The sequence below is a fragment of the Belonocnema kinseyi genome, chromosome 3, assembly GCF_010883055.1.
Source record: "Belonocnema kinseyi isolate 2016_QV_RU_SX_M_011 chromosome 3, B_treatae_v1, whole genome shotgun sequence".
Classification (NCBI taxonomy): Eukaryota; Metazoa; Arthropoda; class Insecta; order Hymenoptera; family Cynipidae; genus Belonocnema; species Belonocnema kinseyi.
This window is the reverse complement of record NC_046659.1, coordinates 76734980-76748908: the sequence shown is the minus strand read 5'-3', so window position 1 is coordinate 76748908 and position 13929 is coordinate 76734980. Positions and strand designations below refer to the sequence as shown.

At 35.4% G+C, this 13929-nt stretch overlaps 1 protein-coding gene across 1 annotated transcript in view; it reads right to left on the bottom strand.

Annotated features, from left to right (window-relative positions):
* The window catches only part of LOC117170137 (neprilysin-2-like), a 26853-nt gene that overhangs the window by 10171 nt on the left and 2753 nt on the right, over positions 1-13929 (bottom strand). Inside the window, exons 2-5 of the mRNA XM_033356676.1 lie at positions 2489-2734; positions 2199-2407; positions 1939-2115; positions 297-803 (exon numbers count right to left, since the gene is read on the bottom strand). Coding sequence (XP_033212567.1) covers positions 297-803; positions 1939-2115; positions 2199-2407; positions 2489-2734 — 1139 coding nt within the window. The remainder of the gene's footprint in view (positions 1-296; positions 804-1938; positions 2116-2198; positions 2408-2488; positions 2735-13929) is intronic.

The window sequence follows — 13929 nt, the reverse complement described above, 5'->3', positions numbered from 1 at the left end:
CGAAAATTCAATGTTAATTTTTTAACGAATGGAATCTTCTTGGGAGGTGTCGCCTCAAATGTAAGACACATTATTTTTATTCAAACCACGCTTTTGAATAATTCCTAATTTAAAATAATGATATTTTGCCTGTTATTTATCCTGCTTTATCTATATATTGTTCCTCTTTTCATTTCTATTACTGCTTTTTCTATTTCTTTATCCAAAAGTTTAATTATTTTAGAACAAAAATAATGAGTTTCTTTCTATTTTCTCCTCAGAACTAGAGTTTGAAATAGTCAATAAGGAAATCTTACCTCTAATATCATTTTCTTAAACTGCCTTTCAATAGCAAGTACTAATTCTTCTGCACTTTTCTTCGATTCTGGATTGAAGTGCTTCCTGACATATAGGGCACCAACACTCCATCGTAGGTAAGTCACAAGTGTCTCATCGAGGCAGTGCTGCCGTCTATCTGGTACTATATTTTCACCATATAGCATATTTGTGAACTCCAAATGGCGTATCAGAATTTTTTCAGTTAAAAAATTTAAATTATCCTTAACTGCTTTCCATATTTGGTAATTAGCCTGCACCCTTTTTGGTGTATTCATTATCAGGTTTTCAAAATTTTTAAAAAAAGTAGTCGAGCCCACCTCTATTGGTTCATCGTCGCTAATGACGATCTTGGATTCAATTACTGAGTACAATTTGTTGAAGTATTCCTTCCAGGGAATGGTATTATGCTTTTCAGATAGACTTTTCACTGTCATTCGTTTATTAAGAGGATTTGTATTGCTTCCATCACCTTCACTTTGGGAGATCTAGGTTTTTAAGGCATTTTAATAAGTGTATACATATATTTGGGTAGCTGAATTAATTTTCTTTGCAACATTTTTATTTTGACCAGATAAAAATAAAATTATTAAACTTGAGGGCATGTAACAGCCAAAGACCTATATTACAGATCTCACATTATCAGTTCACTAAAAAGTTTTTTGAATCTATCAACCTTTTTCAAACTTAAAATATCGGCCTTAAACTTTAAAAAATGCGAGAGCCAACAGAAAATTACGTTAAGGTACAAAGTAGTAAAGTAGTAAGGTACCAATTTTTTATTTATAAAAAATTTTTATTGAAGTTCCTATCCAAAGGAAGTACCTAAACGTACTTTATTGTATTTAAATACATTTTCTAAAGTTTCAGCTCGATATGGCGTTCTACGAAAGCATTATGTGATGGCCCACCAATGTTTATCTTCCATATAACATTCTTATAAGTCTAACATGGAAGCCAACATATCTCTCTCCTGTTTTTAACTTTTACTTTTTTTGACAAATATGTCTTCAACAAGCATTTTTTATTTCTTTGATTTGACATAGTTCACTTAATAAAGATACCAAGGACTCTTTCCATTGAATTATTATATAGCTATGTATGTAGTTGAATTTGACTGAAGAGGCCCGTCGTCGAAGGACGAAACGTTTAGTAATATAGAGATTTTTTGGAAAAGTATACCGACAACACTTAAGATCTATTACTTTTCAGCTCGATATTTTCTTTACAAGATAATTTTTTAGGTCCAAAAAATATTCAGTGAACTGAAAATGTTCGGTTGGTAATATAGGTATTTAAATGTGTCACGTGACCTTAAGAAATAAAAAAAATCATTCTTAAAGTCTTAGCAGAGATGACGTTAGATAAACGAAAATGCTTTAAGTACAAATTTTGTTTACTCTATGAAAAGATATTTCCGCCCAACATTTGCCTGTTCTATTTTATAATATATATTTAGTTGAACAATTTGCAATTTATAACAAAGTATATTAACACATGCTTTAAAAAAAAAGATTCCAGAAAAACATTATTTAATTGACACAGCGTTATCTCGGCCGAGAATTTTCTCACAAAAAATATAAATTTTAGCAATGGCATGAGAATTTGATAATAAATAATTACCATAGCCAGATTTATTTCAAAATTGAGGGATTCCTTCAATTCTTCTCTGGCATTCTTTCTGTCAGCACCAAAAAGGACTGCTATGTCAACCATATAATCAAAGTAAGCAATGACCATCGAGTCATTGAGTCCTTTTACTAAAGATTCACGACCAATAGTGAAGGTTGGTTGGTCGATCTAAAAAAAGAATTTGTTCTTATTAAAAGTATATTAAATATCAATTTTAATTTACTAATTTTTACTTAAGGTTAATTACGCACATTAATAACACGTTTTTTGCTGTTTAAGGGGTCAGTTATAACATGGAAATTGAAGAAGTAACTTGCTCCATATCCGAGTTTCTGCATATTATAAGTGGAATTTTTCCATTCGAAATTTGACGCATTCCACGACTTTTCCAGGACAGGCCAACCACCGAATTGTTTTAAGTCACCGAATACTCCACGAAGACCATTTTTTTCAATCTCATCTATGAAAGGAAACAGGAGAATTAGTTTCTCCTATAAGAATGATCTGTAATAACAAAGTTTTAATTTAAAGATGTGCTTACCTGTGTTCGTGCAAGAACTATAATAATTTTTCGCAACTGTAATCCATCTTGGTTCATTGGGTTGAGTTTCTTCTTCAAGGATAGCTTTTAATTGCTCCGTAATTTTGTCGGACACAATATCGTATCTGCTGACCGAGAGCTTGTCTTTCGGAATGATTGTTTTATTTAAAAAAGTACCACAGACAAACTTGTGAAAATCTTCGCATGGTGATACCGTGGGGTCCATATACTCCGAAAGTATGAAATCTGCAAAATAAAATATTAATTTAAAGTTACAATTTATACGGGAATCTTCATCCAGAAGTCGACTTTGTGACTATGAGGTAGAATTATAATTTAAAATTTGATGTTGATACGTCAAGTTTTTAACCAACTCATGACTTGGTTGACGGTCATAGGGTCTTGAGATCCAAACTGCAGTCATGCGCGGTAATTAAAATGCTTGACCACGAGGAGAGCAAAGGCGCTTCACTTCTCGTCGGGACTTCGTTCAAAAATATTGTTTTGCGAATATTGTCGAGAGGTCGGTTGGTTTCCACCGTTGTAGATATTCCTATTGGTTATAATTAATAATCGTAGAGCCATAGCGGGTGCAGTTATAAAAGTTGGATTAACTTGACCGATTCTTGACGTTTAAAGTCTGTAAGTACAAACTTTATATAAATAATATATTTCTAAAATCGCTATTTCTGGTCAATTTAATTTTGGGTCTTCCTGATGAACCATCCCTGTGGACGTATTCTTTTGCTCAATTAATAAAATATTATTCAGTTTTCCCCACTAATTGGAAATTACATTAGCTAACGCTCAACAATTTGTATTATTTGTAAGTAATGTTTTCTTAATTAAAATGCCGGCCTTAGTAGGTATGACCAGTGTCGCGCCAAGTGAAAGGAAAACTTTCAAAAAGGGGAAAGTATACATTTTTTTATTTTATTTTTCAAAATATAAATCCAAAATTCATCTCTATCTCATTTAGCGCCCAACGTAGGGGCAAGTTGGAAATTTTGTCGAAAGTTATGAGAAATTAAAATTCTCTTTTCGATTAACAACATGAAAATCCGCGTAGTGCATATTTTTGTGGTGTAGTAATCTAAAGCTTTACGTGAGAGTATGTGTCATGCTTCTGCTTGCAATTGTACGCACGGGGCGTGTTTATAAACACAAACTTCGCCTCCGTGAAGATTGAGCGCTTTATTTTTCTTGTGTATCCTCTAATTCTATCTGCTTACTCCTTTTAGATTATGTATGAATAAAATATTTTATTCAGTAATGTATATAGTTACAGGAATTGAAAAAATGATATTTAATATCGAAATGATGGGTTTGAAAAAAAAACATTTTAAAGTTATGGAATTATATATCAGTTACTTAGTAAATTTATTTCATTGTAAGATTCTTCTTGCCAGTTCAACAATGACCGAAAAACTTACAATTATTGTCGGCTGAAGTCGAGTAGCAAAGATTCTGGTCTTGTTATTCGACGATAGCAAAATAATTTGAACTGCCTAAATAAACAGTTCACACGTACCTGTTTTAAGTCGAATATAGACTTGAAAAATTATGAAATTTAAATACATGGTGTAAAGACACATGTAAATAAATCGACTTGAGTCACATTATTCTGTTATTAAAATCTAAATTAAACTGTGTTCGTTGAGTAAGACGAAATATTAAAAATTATGATTGCGAAATAAAATTGCCAGCCTCTACGTTTAGGTCTCGCTCTGAGAATTTATTTAAATATTTGATTATCCTAAATTTAATGAAGGGATTTTGTTTCGTTGTTCATTCTTTAATTATTTTGAAGCATTTTATGTTTTCTATCAATTTTAGGTCTTGCCCTGTTCCTTTTTAACAGATTATGTTATAAAATCGAATTATAGGTTAAAGGTCATTCGTTATGTCTTGTAATAACAATCTGAGAAGAATTATTTATTTTTGAAAAATTAAATAACTGCGATCTTATTCTAGTTATTCAATGCTAAATTTGGTTATAAAAACTGAATTAAGGGAGTACTGAAAATAAATTGATTAAGAGTCAGTTTTTAAGGTCTTGCCATGACAGTTGACAACATTGAATAAAATAAAAATTTAAAATTAAAAGATTAAGTTGTAATGTATTGGCATAACAATTTGACATGAATAAATATTTGCAACTGAAACCTTATTTAATTTAATCAAATGGAATTCAGATTTTGTTCTGAATCACTGATTCAGTACAAGTCAAAGTGTCTTTAGACCCCCGTCTGTCTATTTTGAAAGTAAATATAGCGATTTTACATTAATCCAAACAATCTTTCTGATTAACTGGAGTCATGAAAAATAAATTCATCGACTTTTGTGGGTCACATCCTAACTTCTCAATAAATTGTCGATAAAATAATTAATCAATTTTATCGGGTTGATAAAATTATCTAATTTGAATTTATTTCGGCTCAACATTGAGATTGCTAATGAACGACCATTTTCTTCTTACCTTCGAGGAGAAAGCCTAACAAAGCTTAATCTTGAAAAGAGGTTAAAAAAGCTTATCGGCCGCATTCGACGAAGCAATCTCACTAGAAAAAAATAAAGGGACAGTGATCGACAACAGCATGAGCGAGACAGATACAAAAATGCAGGTTCTAATCAATATCTAGCCCGTTATTCAAACACATAACACCGGTTTCCCAATGGGTGTTGGAACAGGAAGAGAAAGGGGTTCACGTAGAAGTACTCCTACCTAACCCGGGTCAGTTAAACCTGGGCTAGATCAGAATTAGAGCATCTTAGAAGGCAGAATTGAAATGTTGAGAACCCGATTCGATGATATAACCTCTCAAAAAAATAGATTATTGGAGAAGTTGCTCTTATCAAATAAAAGTTAGGATAGTTAAAGTCATACTATCAATCGCGCCGACCTCCCTTCGTGTATTTAGCTTAATCGAAGGTCCTAGGGGGGAGAAATCTTGCCAAATATGCCGTATTGAAGAGAAAATCAGGATTCTCTCGCGGATGATGTATTAAACCCATTTGCAATTTGAAATCCTCGTAGTCGTCATTTCAATCCACATTTAGTAAACCCGTCGTCCACGTCGGAAGCATTTGCTCACTTCGGTAGAGATCGAGATGGAACCGAGACCTTAAGAATTAGGCTGATTGTTAGTCCGTCAGTCGTTAAAAATGAAAAGGGTTCGGTGAAAGGGAACTTAGATACGTGCATTTTGAGAGTGAAGATACGGAGTGTCAGATAAAAACTCAAAATGTAAATTATGGATTTCCTCGCGACAATAAGATGTTACAAAATAGAAACGTAAATAATTTTGATTTTGGTAGCCGAAACACAGTTTCGAAACTAGTTACGGTTGCAGTTGGTCGTAGTCAGAGTGCGAACATATTGACAACACGCAGAACGGGTACGTGTTCTCCTGGCATGAGGACGATTTTAGCGATAGCGAAGGTCCTCCCTGTATAAATCTAAGACAAACTCCAAATACCTCATCGATTCGTGGATCTCGTGGCGGTCGTTTTAATTTCGACAATGACATGCGGATAAAGATCGGTTGCATGGTCAGTTCCTGGAAGATTTCTTCTTTCCAAAGACGGAGCGGCATTATACTGATTTTTTGCATTGCGTTAATAAACGCAGTTACCTTCATCACTTAAAACACGTCCGAGTTTTAGCCGAACAGACCTAAACTATGTGCAAGGACAATTCGACTTGGTTGATAAGTTCGACGAATATTTGGCCTAAGACGGATAAGGTCGTTTGATGGGAGTTCAGAGAGCGCACAAGTCACATACTTTAATGCTTTCCAAGCTAAATTAAGTACGCATCCTAAAAAAGATATTAAGGTTCAAAATGCGAAGTCCACGAAACGTCAAAGATTTGCCTAAATGTGGACAAGTTTCAAGGAAAGTCAAATAAAGTACGCACAACAGACAAAGTTGCTCTTAAGACACCTGTTTACAAAAACCCAAAGTTGAAAGGAACGAAACCTCCTTTCGACTGTTCTGGATTGCTCTGCTTCAATTACTTGAAATTAGGGCATACAATACGCTTCTGTACGCCAGGGCCACAAATAGTCTGTTGCCTTTTTCGTGAAAAAGGACATTTCAACACTGGTTGGCCAAAATATTAGAGAAATGCCGAAAGTCCTCAGTAATTTCCCTACAGGCTACTGAAATCAAGGGCATTGGTGAAGATATTTGAGGTCTTTCTTTATAAAAAAATGTCTTTGATACACAAAAAGTTATTAACCTTGACTAATCTAAAAATTTGGAAAATGCTGACAGTGGCGCGAATAAAAAGAGGTCCAGTGATCCCAAGCCACTGGAGTTACGTTTTTTGCGATAAATCTTCTAGTGACTCGGAAGATTCTGGCGGACATGGGAGATCATTCCTCAGCGAGTACGCTTACAAACGAGTCAAAACGTTCCAGACTCACGATTTGACGACTGATTTGACTCTGGATCAGGCGGACGTCTCGGAGATAGTAAGACGGTTGTCAAAGTACTCGATAAAGTGGGATTTGTTATTGACATAGCTGATGTCTATACACCCCAATGGTTGAGCATTATGTCGAAATTGTCAGGAGATTTAATTTTGGAATGGACTTCTAGCTTAACTTTAAGGTGCTGGTGGATCCATTCTCACGTGATTGACCTAAGTGATACGACGCCTTATCGTCAAAGGCCGTATCGTCGAAGCGAGATAAAACACAAATTCATCAGTTAAAATGTCGATTGTCTGATGGAAAAGGGTTATGTTTCGTGGAGTAATACCGAACGGGCATGTCCACGAGTAGTAGCTACTACAGCACATAGTGGGCTCAGGTTTTGCATAAACTACCGACCCCTTAACTAAAAGACAATCAAGCCAGCGTATACCTTTCACAATATAAGATCTATCTTATGCCACCGCTATCAGGCTAAGATAATTTTGACTATTCATATGAGTGAAGCTCTTTACCAAATCCCTATGGATGAAAAGAGTCGAAAGTATACGGCATTTCCCGTGGTGGAAAAGAGGATGTTGGAGTGGAATAGAATGCCCTACGGTATAGCTAGAGCTCCTTCGACGTTTCAGCAATTGATGGATCCCCTAAAAAGTAGATATCAGGAATTGATTTTCGAGAGAAAGTTACGAAACAAATGTTGTGATCAGGTTTTCACGTATCTGGATGATTGGATAATTTTTGGTCAGGATTTGTATGAACACATTGCCATTTTATCCTTGGTGTTTGAGGTATTTAGGAAAGTCTAATTGGTCTTGAACCGCAAGAAGAGTAATTTTTCCTGTAATGAAGTCAAATTTCCGGGTACCTCGTCGATGATTTCGGTATGAGGTCAAGTCCCGAGTTACTCCAGCCGATAATTGACTTCCCAGTCCCGAAGGATCAGACTCAATTCAGATAGTTCAACGGTCTTGTAAACTGGTATCATAGACATTTGAGAAACATAGCCAGGATTCAGTGGCCTTTGAATGAATTGGCCAGCCCTTAAGTTCCTAGGGAATTTACTGATGTCAAACAAAAGTCGTTTCACGACGACAAAAAAGCTCTTGCAGAGGCCCCTCGATTGTACGTTCCAATCCTTGGTTAAGGTGCTATTTTGGCGAAAAGGGCTCCGATAACAGGAATTAAAAACTTGATTGATGTTTTGAGCTGACCATTGAGAGGAGCACATTTGTATTATACAACTGAAAAATAGTCTCTTGCCATGGTTTCGATCGTCGAAAAATTGAGGTGCTATTTGGTAGGTATGCCGTTCAAGGTCGTTACCGATCATCAAGCATAAAAATGGCTTCATGGATTAAAAAATCCCATAGGTCGATTTGCAAGGTGGAGAGTCTACCTTTATCAGTACGGTATAAGAGTCGAATATCGACGAGGAACCGCAAATGAGATTGCTAATTTACTCTTGCGTATGTTTAATGTCGACGTAGACCTGAATGGATGGGGAAAGGTAACTGAAGAAACCATCCACGAACGAATCCCATTTTACACAATTTGCGATTATGATTGGTATCAGACTAAATTTAATCTCGACAAAAGTCAACCCGATAGATTCTCGCAATGGAAAGTCGAGAGCCTGATACTCCACAAGCAGGATATCTTGGTTGTAATAAAACATTGTATAGAGTACGCCAAAATTATTATTGACCAGGTATGACCCAAAATGTTAAGTTCTTCGCCGAAGACTGTCAGATTTGTATCAAGGTCAAACACCGGCCTTTACAATTAACCCGGCCCTTACAATCACCTTGGGCCGAGCACGAAATACATTAATAAAGATTTCAGAGCCCTGTTTCAGGCGAGAGGCGTCAAGAATATTACTATCCCCTTAAGTTATTCCTAAAGCAATCCAGTTGAGCGCGTTAATCGAACCATCAAGCCAATGATTTCGGCGTTCCTTAACGAGAACCATATGTAATGGGGTGAAAATTTGTTGAAGATTCGGTTAGCATATAACACGGTCAATGATTCAATCGACGAGTAGATCGCGTGTATGAAAGAAATTGACGAATTCCGTCATGAAGTCGAAAATCAAATAAAGAAAACCTCGGAAAAGCGTTTACCCAAGATCAATTCAGATAGACTCGAATCGGCGGAGATCAGAGTAGGAACTCAAGTATATTACGAGTCCTTATTCATAGGTTGTGAGGACCGGTTACGGTAAAATTAACAGACAAAGCTGGCAAAGTAGTGGGAACATATAGTATTTCTTAGTTAAAAATTCCACGTCGAACGCTGCGTGCTAAGCAATGTACATTTTCAGCTTGAGAAGAGATGGAGGCCGAAACGTTGAGACATGAATATCCGGACGATTTTTCAGCCCTGTCACTGCTCAAAATCATCCAGGATACGAAAAATCTCCTGGACATGGTCTACCACTCGTCCTATAGTTCAGAAGATGGATAGAATCGACTTCGATAGGAATATTTCGACGCCCAGAGAATCAAAACAAAATAAAGACGTCAAAAGATTACTGTGGAAGTTAACGAACTTGTCCCCGATGGAACTAAAACTAACAAAGACAACGATGATCACGTCCGCACAGTTGTACGCCGAGAACTTGCGTTGAAAGCGCATACCATCTACTAGGCAACCAAGCAAGAAGACTAGCATATAGAGAAAATTCAAATCAACAGATGACCCTATGAAAATTGTCGCACCATTAATGGGCGCTAAGCCACTTATTTGACAAAATTCCGATATTCGAAAAGATTCCTCAGGAGTTGAGAAAGGATATTAAAAAACCTTTCTAAATGGTCAGTTGTCGGATTATCAGCCAGGCCATACTGAAAGATCATTTAAGAAAGAGGGACGCAGACCCCCGTAACGTAAATCGGTGAGCAGTACGTCGCCGGCTGTGTTAAATACAAGTCGAGGCAACTCTATTTTAAGGGTTGCAGAATGCCTTACGGCTTTCAGATAAAAAAAAATATTGGCAGTCGTCGCCCCGAGTGTGCCTTTAGTTCACATAATTCTCAACGAGATTATGAAGATAAGGCCAGAGTTAAACAAAGGCGAAGAAATAAAGATATTGATCCTAAGAAGATTTGAAAAAAAGCCAACGGTGTAAACGCTGCTTTGATATTTGGCTCATGCGAAAAGTTGATAGGTTCGATAATATTTTAGTTAGTTTCTTACACCGGCACACAAAAAAGTGGTCGATTTTAGAGAATAAACCTATCATTTCCTACGTATTTTGACGTGCTGAATCGAAATCCCGGGGCAATGTTTGGTTTCACGCCGTCCTTTTTTTTAATTTTCAAAAAACCACCCTTAAGCCTAGAAAATTCCCATGAAATGCATGAATAACTCAGCGTTTAGACAACTGAAGTAGGAAAAGAGACTGAATGAGTCTACAATACCTTATAGGTACGTATTTTAAAGTGCTAAGTTCGAATCTCAAGCCCAAATTTAGTTTTATCGGATCACTTTTTTTAAATATCCAGAGAATACCCAGAGTATCTAGAATATTCAGAGAATACTTTTTACGTTCGTGAAGCAGCGAATGAACATTATCCTCTTCGACATGAGGAATTCTGATTTTTAAGCGTATGAACTCGCTTGTGTCTGTAACCCGGGTAACTCCACGTGCCAACAGTTGGCAACAGTTTCACACTGGCAGAGTCTCTGGGTAAACGGCGAGCATGCCCTTATGGCAAGCACAGGTGGGAGAAATGTTATGATGCAAGGATTCGGAACCTCAGTATCGGCGACTGGTCAGGGTGGCGAAGAAGGTCCGCAATCGTCGACATCAAGTCAGCGCTTGATCAAGACTGCTTTGGTATGAAGATTACAAACCGAGAAAAAAAATGGGCACTCATGTAATTTGTAGTAATTGTAGAAAACTTTTATTGCAATGGGACAGAACGCGTAAAAATATGAGCCTAAATTCATAAAGCCTATGCTATTGTCTGAACCATCGTCGCAAGAGACGAGCTACTTTTGCATGACCAGAAAATATGATCTGAACATAGTGGTTTAATCGAAAATTCTATAGGCTCACTTTCCTACGGTAGAATACCCAACAAAAACTTCTGCAGTTACGTGCGACGATGAATAAGAACCTATGGATGTTGCTTACATTTGCGTAGAAAAGGAAGATGAGAAAAGGTTACGCACTGACAGTTCCGAACATGAAAATGAAAGTGACAGCGAAGAAGAGTATGTTCCAGTGAGTGAAAGTAAAACTCCTGAAACTTTCAAACAAAAAGAGTTGAATGATCTCATCAAAAGACTTGGGTTTACCAAAAGATGGAGCTGAGTACCTAGCCTCAGTATTAAACAATAAAAACTTATTGGGGAAAGGAACTAACGCTCAAATTGTCTTGTCACTGGCACTGACCACGTTTTTTGGATGCCGGTGTTATTAAAGCAATTACTTTTTTCCCGGTAAATAGCAAAAATTGTCATTCGTTAATATTAAGTCAAACGAAAATTCGTTATTTCTATTTCAATAATAAATAATTTTGAGTAATATTTCAAGTCACACTTCGACTAATAATTCGACAATTTCTATTCTCTATCATTAGGTAACAAAGTGCTATGCAGAGACAATACAATCGTGGAAGTCAAAATTCAAGAAATATATGATTTTAGATTTTGTGCTAATGCAATGCCGTTGAAATTAATTGATCACTCTGCAGTAGTGATGCTACTTTGCAGTAATTCGTCTCAAAATAACTGTTAATTACTCTCTTGTTTCAGAACTATAATTGTTACATTCTCACGTGACGTCAAGGTTTAAAGGGGGAGAGTGTGACAGGGAATCATTCTCGTCCACCATTTAAAAATAAACTGTTAATAACTAAAGCATCCGTTTACGTCAAAATGAGAATCTTTATTCAGAAGTCGACTTTGACACTCCGATGTAGAATGATAATTTCAACTTTATCGTCGATACGTCAGGTTTCTGACCCACTCATGTCTTGGTTGACGGTCATAGGGTCTTGAGTCTAAACAGAAGTCGCGCACGGCAATTGAAATACTTGACTTGGGCCAAAGATATTGTTTTTCCAATTTTGTCAAGGGATCGTTTTTCACCGGTGTAGATATTACTATTGATTATAATAAATAGCTTTGAACCACAGCGGATATTGTTATGAAATTTGGATTAAATGGACCAATAGTTGACGTTTGAAGTCTATAATTACAAACTTTATATAAATGTAAATTCGTTTGTTTATTATCGAGCATTCTTGTCAGAAATTATTAACCGTTAGTTTGATAGAATGTAGGAATATTGTGTTTTTTGATGTAATGTTAATAAAAACAAATATCATAAAATCCTCAAATGATTTAAAAAAGATCCAACGAGCTCTTTATCTAATAAAATTATTTTTTATATTACAAGCTCGAAATAGTTCAATGACCAGTGAAAATAGAATTTCGGTTGCACTAATTATTTTAAATCTAATCTAATCCTTTTAAAAAATTATTTGAGTTGGAAAAGGCAATACTTCAGGGAAACTAGTCAAGCTCGTGAAAAATATTTCACGCCTCATCCCGAATTTCGGTACGAACGACGAGACGCTTCGTATATTTATTTTTGCATCTTATTCTGGGACTTCTTATTCAGATATTGCAAAATGATGTTATTTTTTAGGATTTAAACAAGAAATTCGCATTCTATCAAAAAACAATTAGAAACAAATTTGTCGATCTTTTTTGGGTAAACGACATTTGCCTTGTCATTTTTTTTCTTAATTTTGTGTTGTTTTTCAAAGACATACTTTTTTATTTTTAATGTTATTTTTAATGTTATTTTTCACGATTAACCCTAGAACGATCCATCGGGGTAGTACGCTACCCGATTTAAAGTTCATGGTACGCTTCTAACTAAGGGCATGTGCAGTTTGGTCCGTGATCCTAACCATAATTCACTTAAACTATTCAGCAATCAACCTCAGTCACCCCGTGAGATCATCTGTATTTTTTATAAGTTCTGTACGGACGTGAATATCGTTTGGGGTAGCGCACTACCCCAGTGGCCGTTTTAGGTTTCAGAATTGTCTTAGTAATTTATCGGACAATTGGCAAAAATCTTAAACAATACTAGTAAAATTGATTATGAAAATTCAGATTTATTATAAATAATCCAAAATGTTTATAAATACTCAAAAATGAGGAAATAATACTCAAAATATGACTATTCATTCTACGGCGGAGCAATTACAGTACAGGTCCACCCTGTGCTTTAATTGCTCTGCGGTAGAATGAATAGCAATATTGTTAGTATTATTGCCTCATTTTGGAGTATTTATAAACATTTTGGATTATTTATAATAAATATGAATTTTAACACTTACTTTTGCTAGTATTTTTAAAAATGTTTGCCATTTGTCAGATTCCTCTAATTTCCTCTAATTCTTATGTTCAAATAATTATGTTTTTTCAAGAAAAAGCAAAAGTAGCTTATATGTCCTTAAAGTGTAATTATTCTTCTTTTGAAATCTATTTTTTCTTTTTAAGTCAGTCATATTTTTGAGAAACTACGTTATTTTTGATAAAAATCGTCAAATTTCAGGAGTTTCTAGTTCTTTTTCATGTTTAACAAAGTATTTAAGATTTATCGAAAAATGAACAGAATATTATCATTACCATTGTTTTCTATATTAAAAACGAAAAAAACGCCCTACCTTAAAACTGTTATAGTTTAAATAGAAAGCATTGTTCAATGGTACAAGTTTGGGGTAGCGTACAACGCCCGGTGGACGATTAGAGGATGAGCCAGATACATCGGTCGTTCTAGGGTTAAAACATAAGCCACGCCTCCCATAGAAAAATAATGTATTAAAAATTTGTAGATCTTCTTGAAAGGAAAAACTTGCGTCTATTAATTTTCTTCATCTTTGTATCGCTTTAACTAAAAATTTTCTTTTCTCTTTTCTGTGTTCTTTCTTAAAAATGCAGAAAACTACCCGTCTTATTAAAAAGTGATTATAA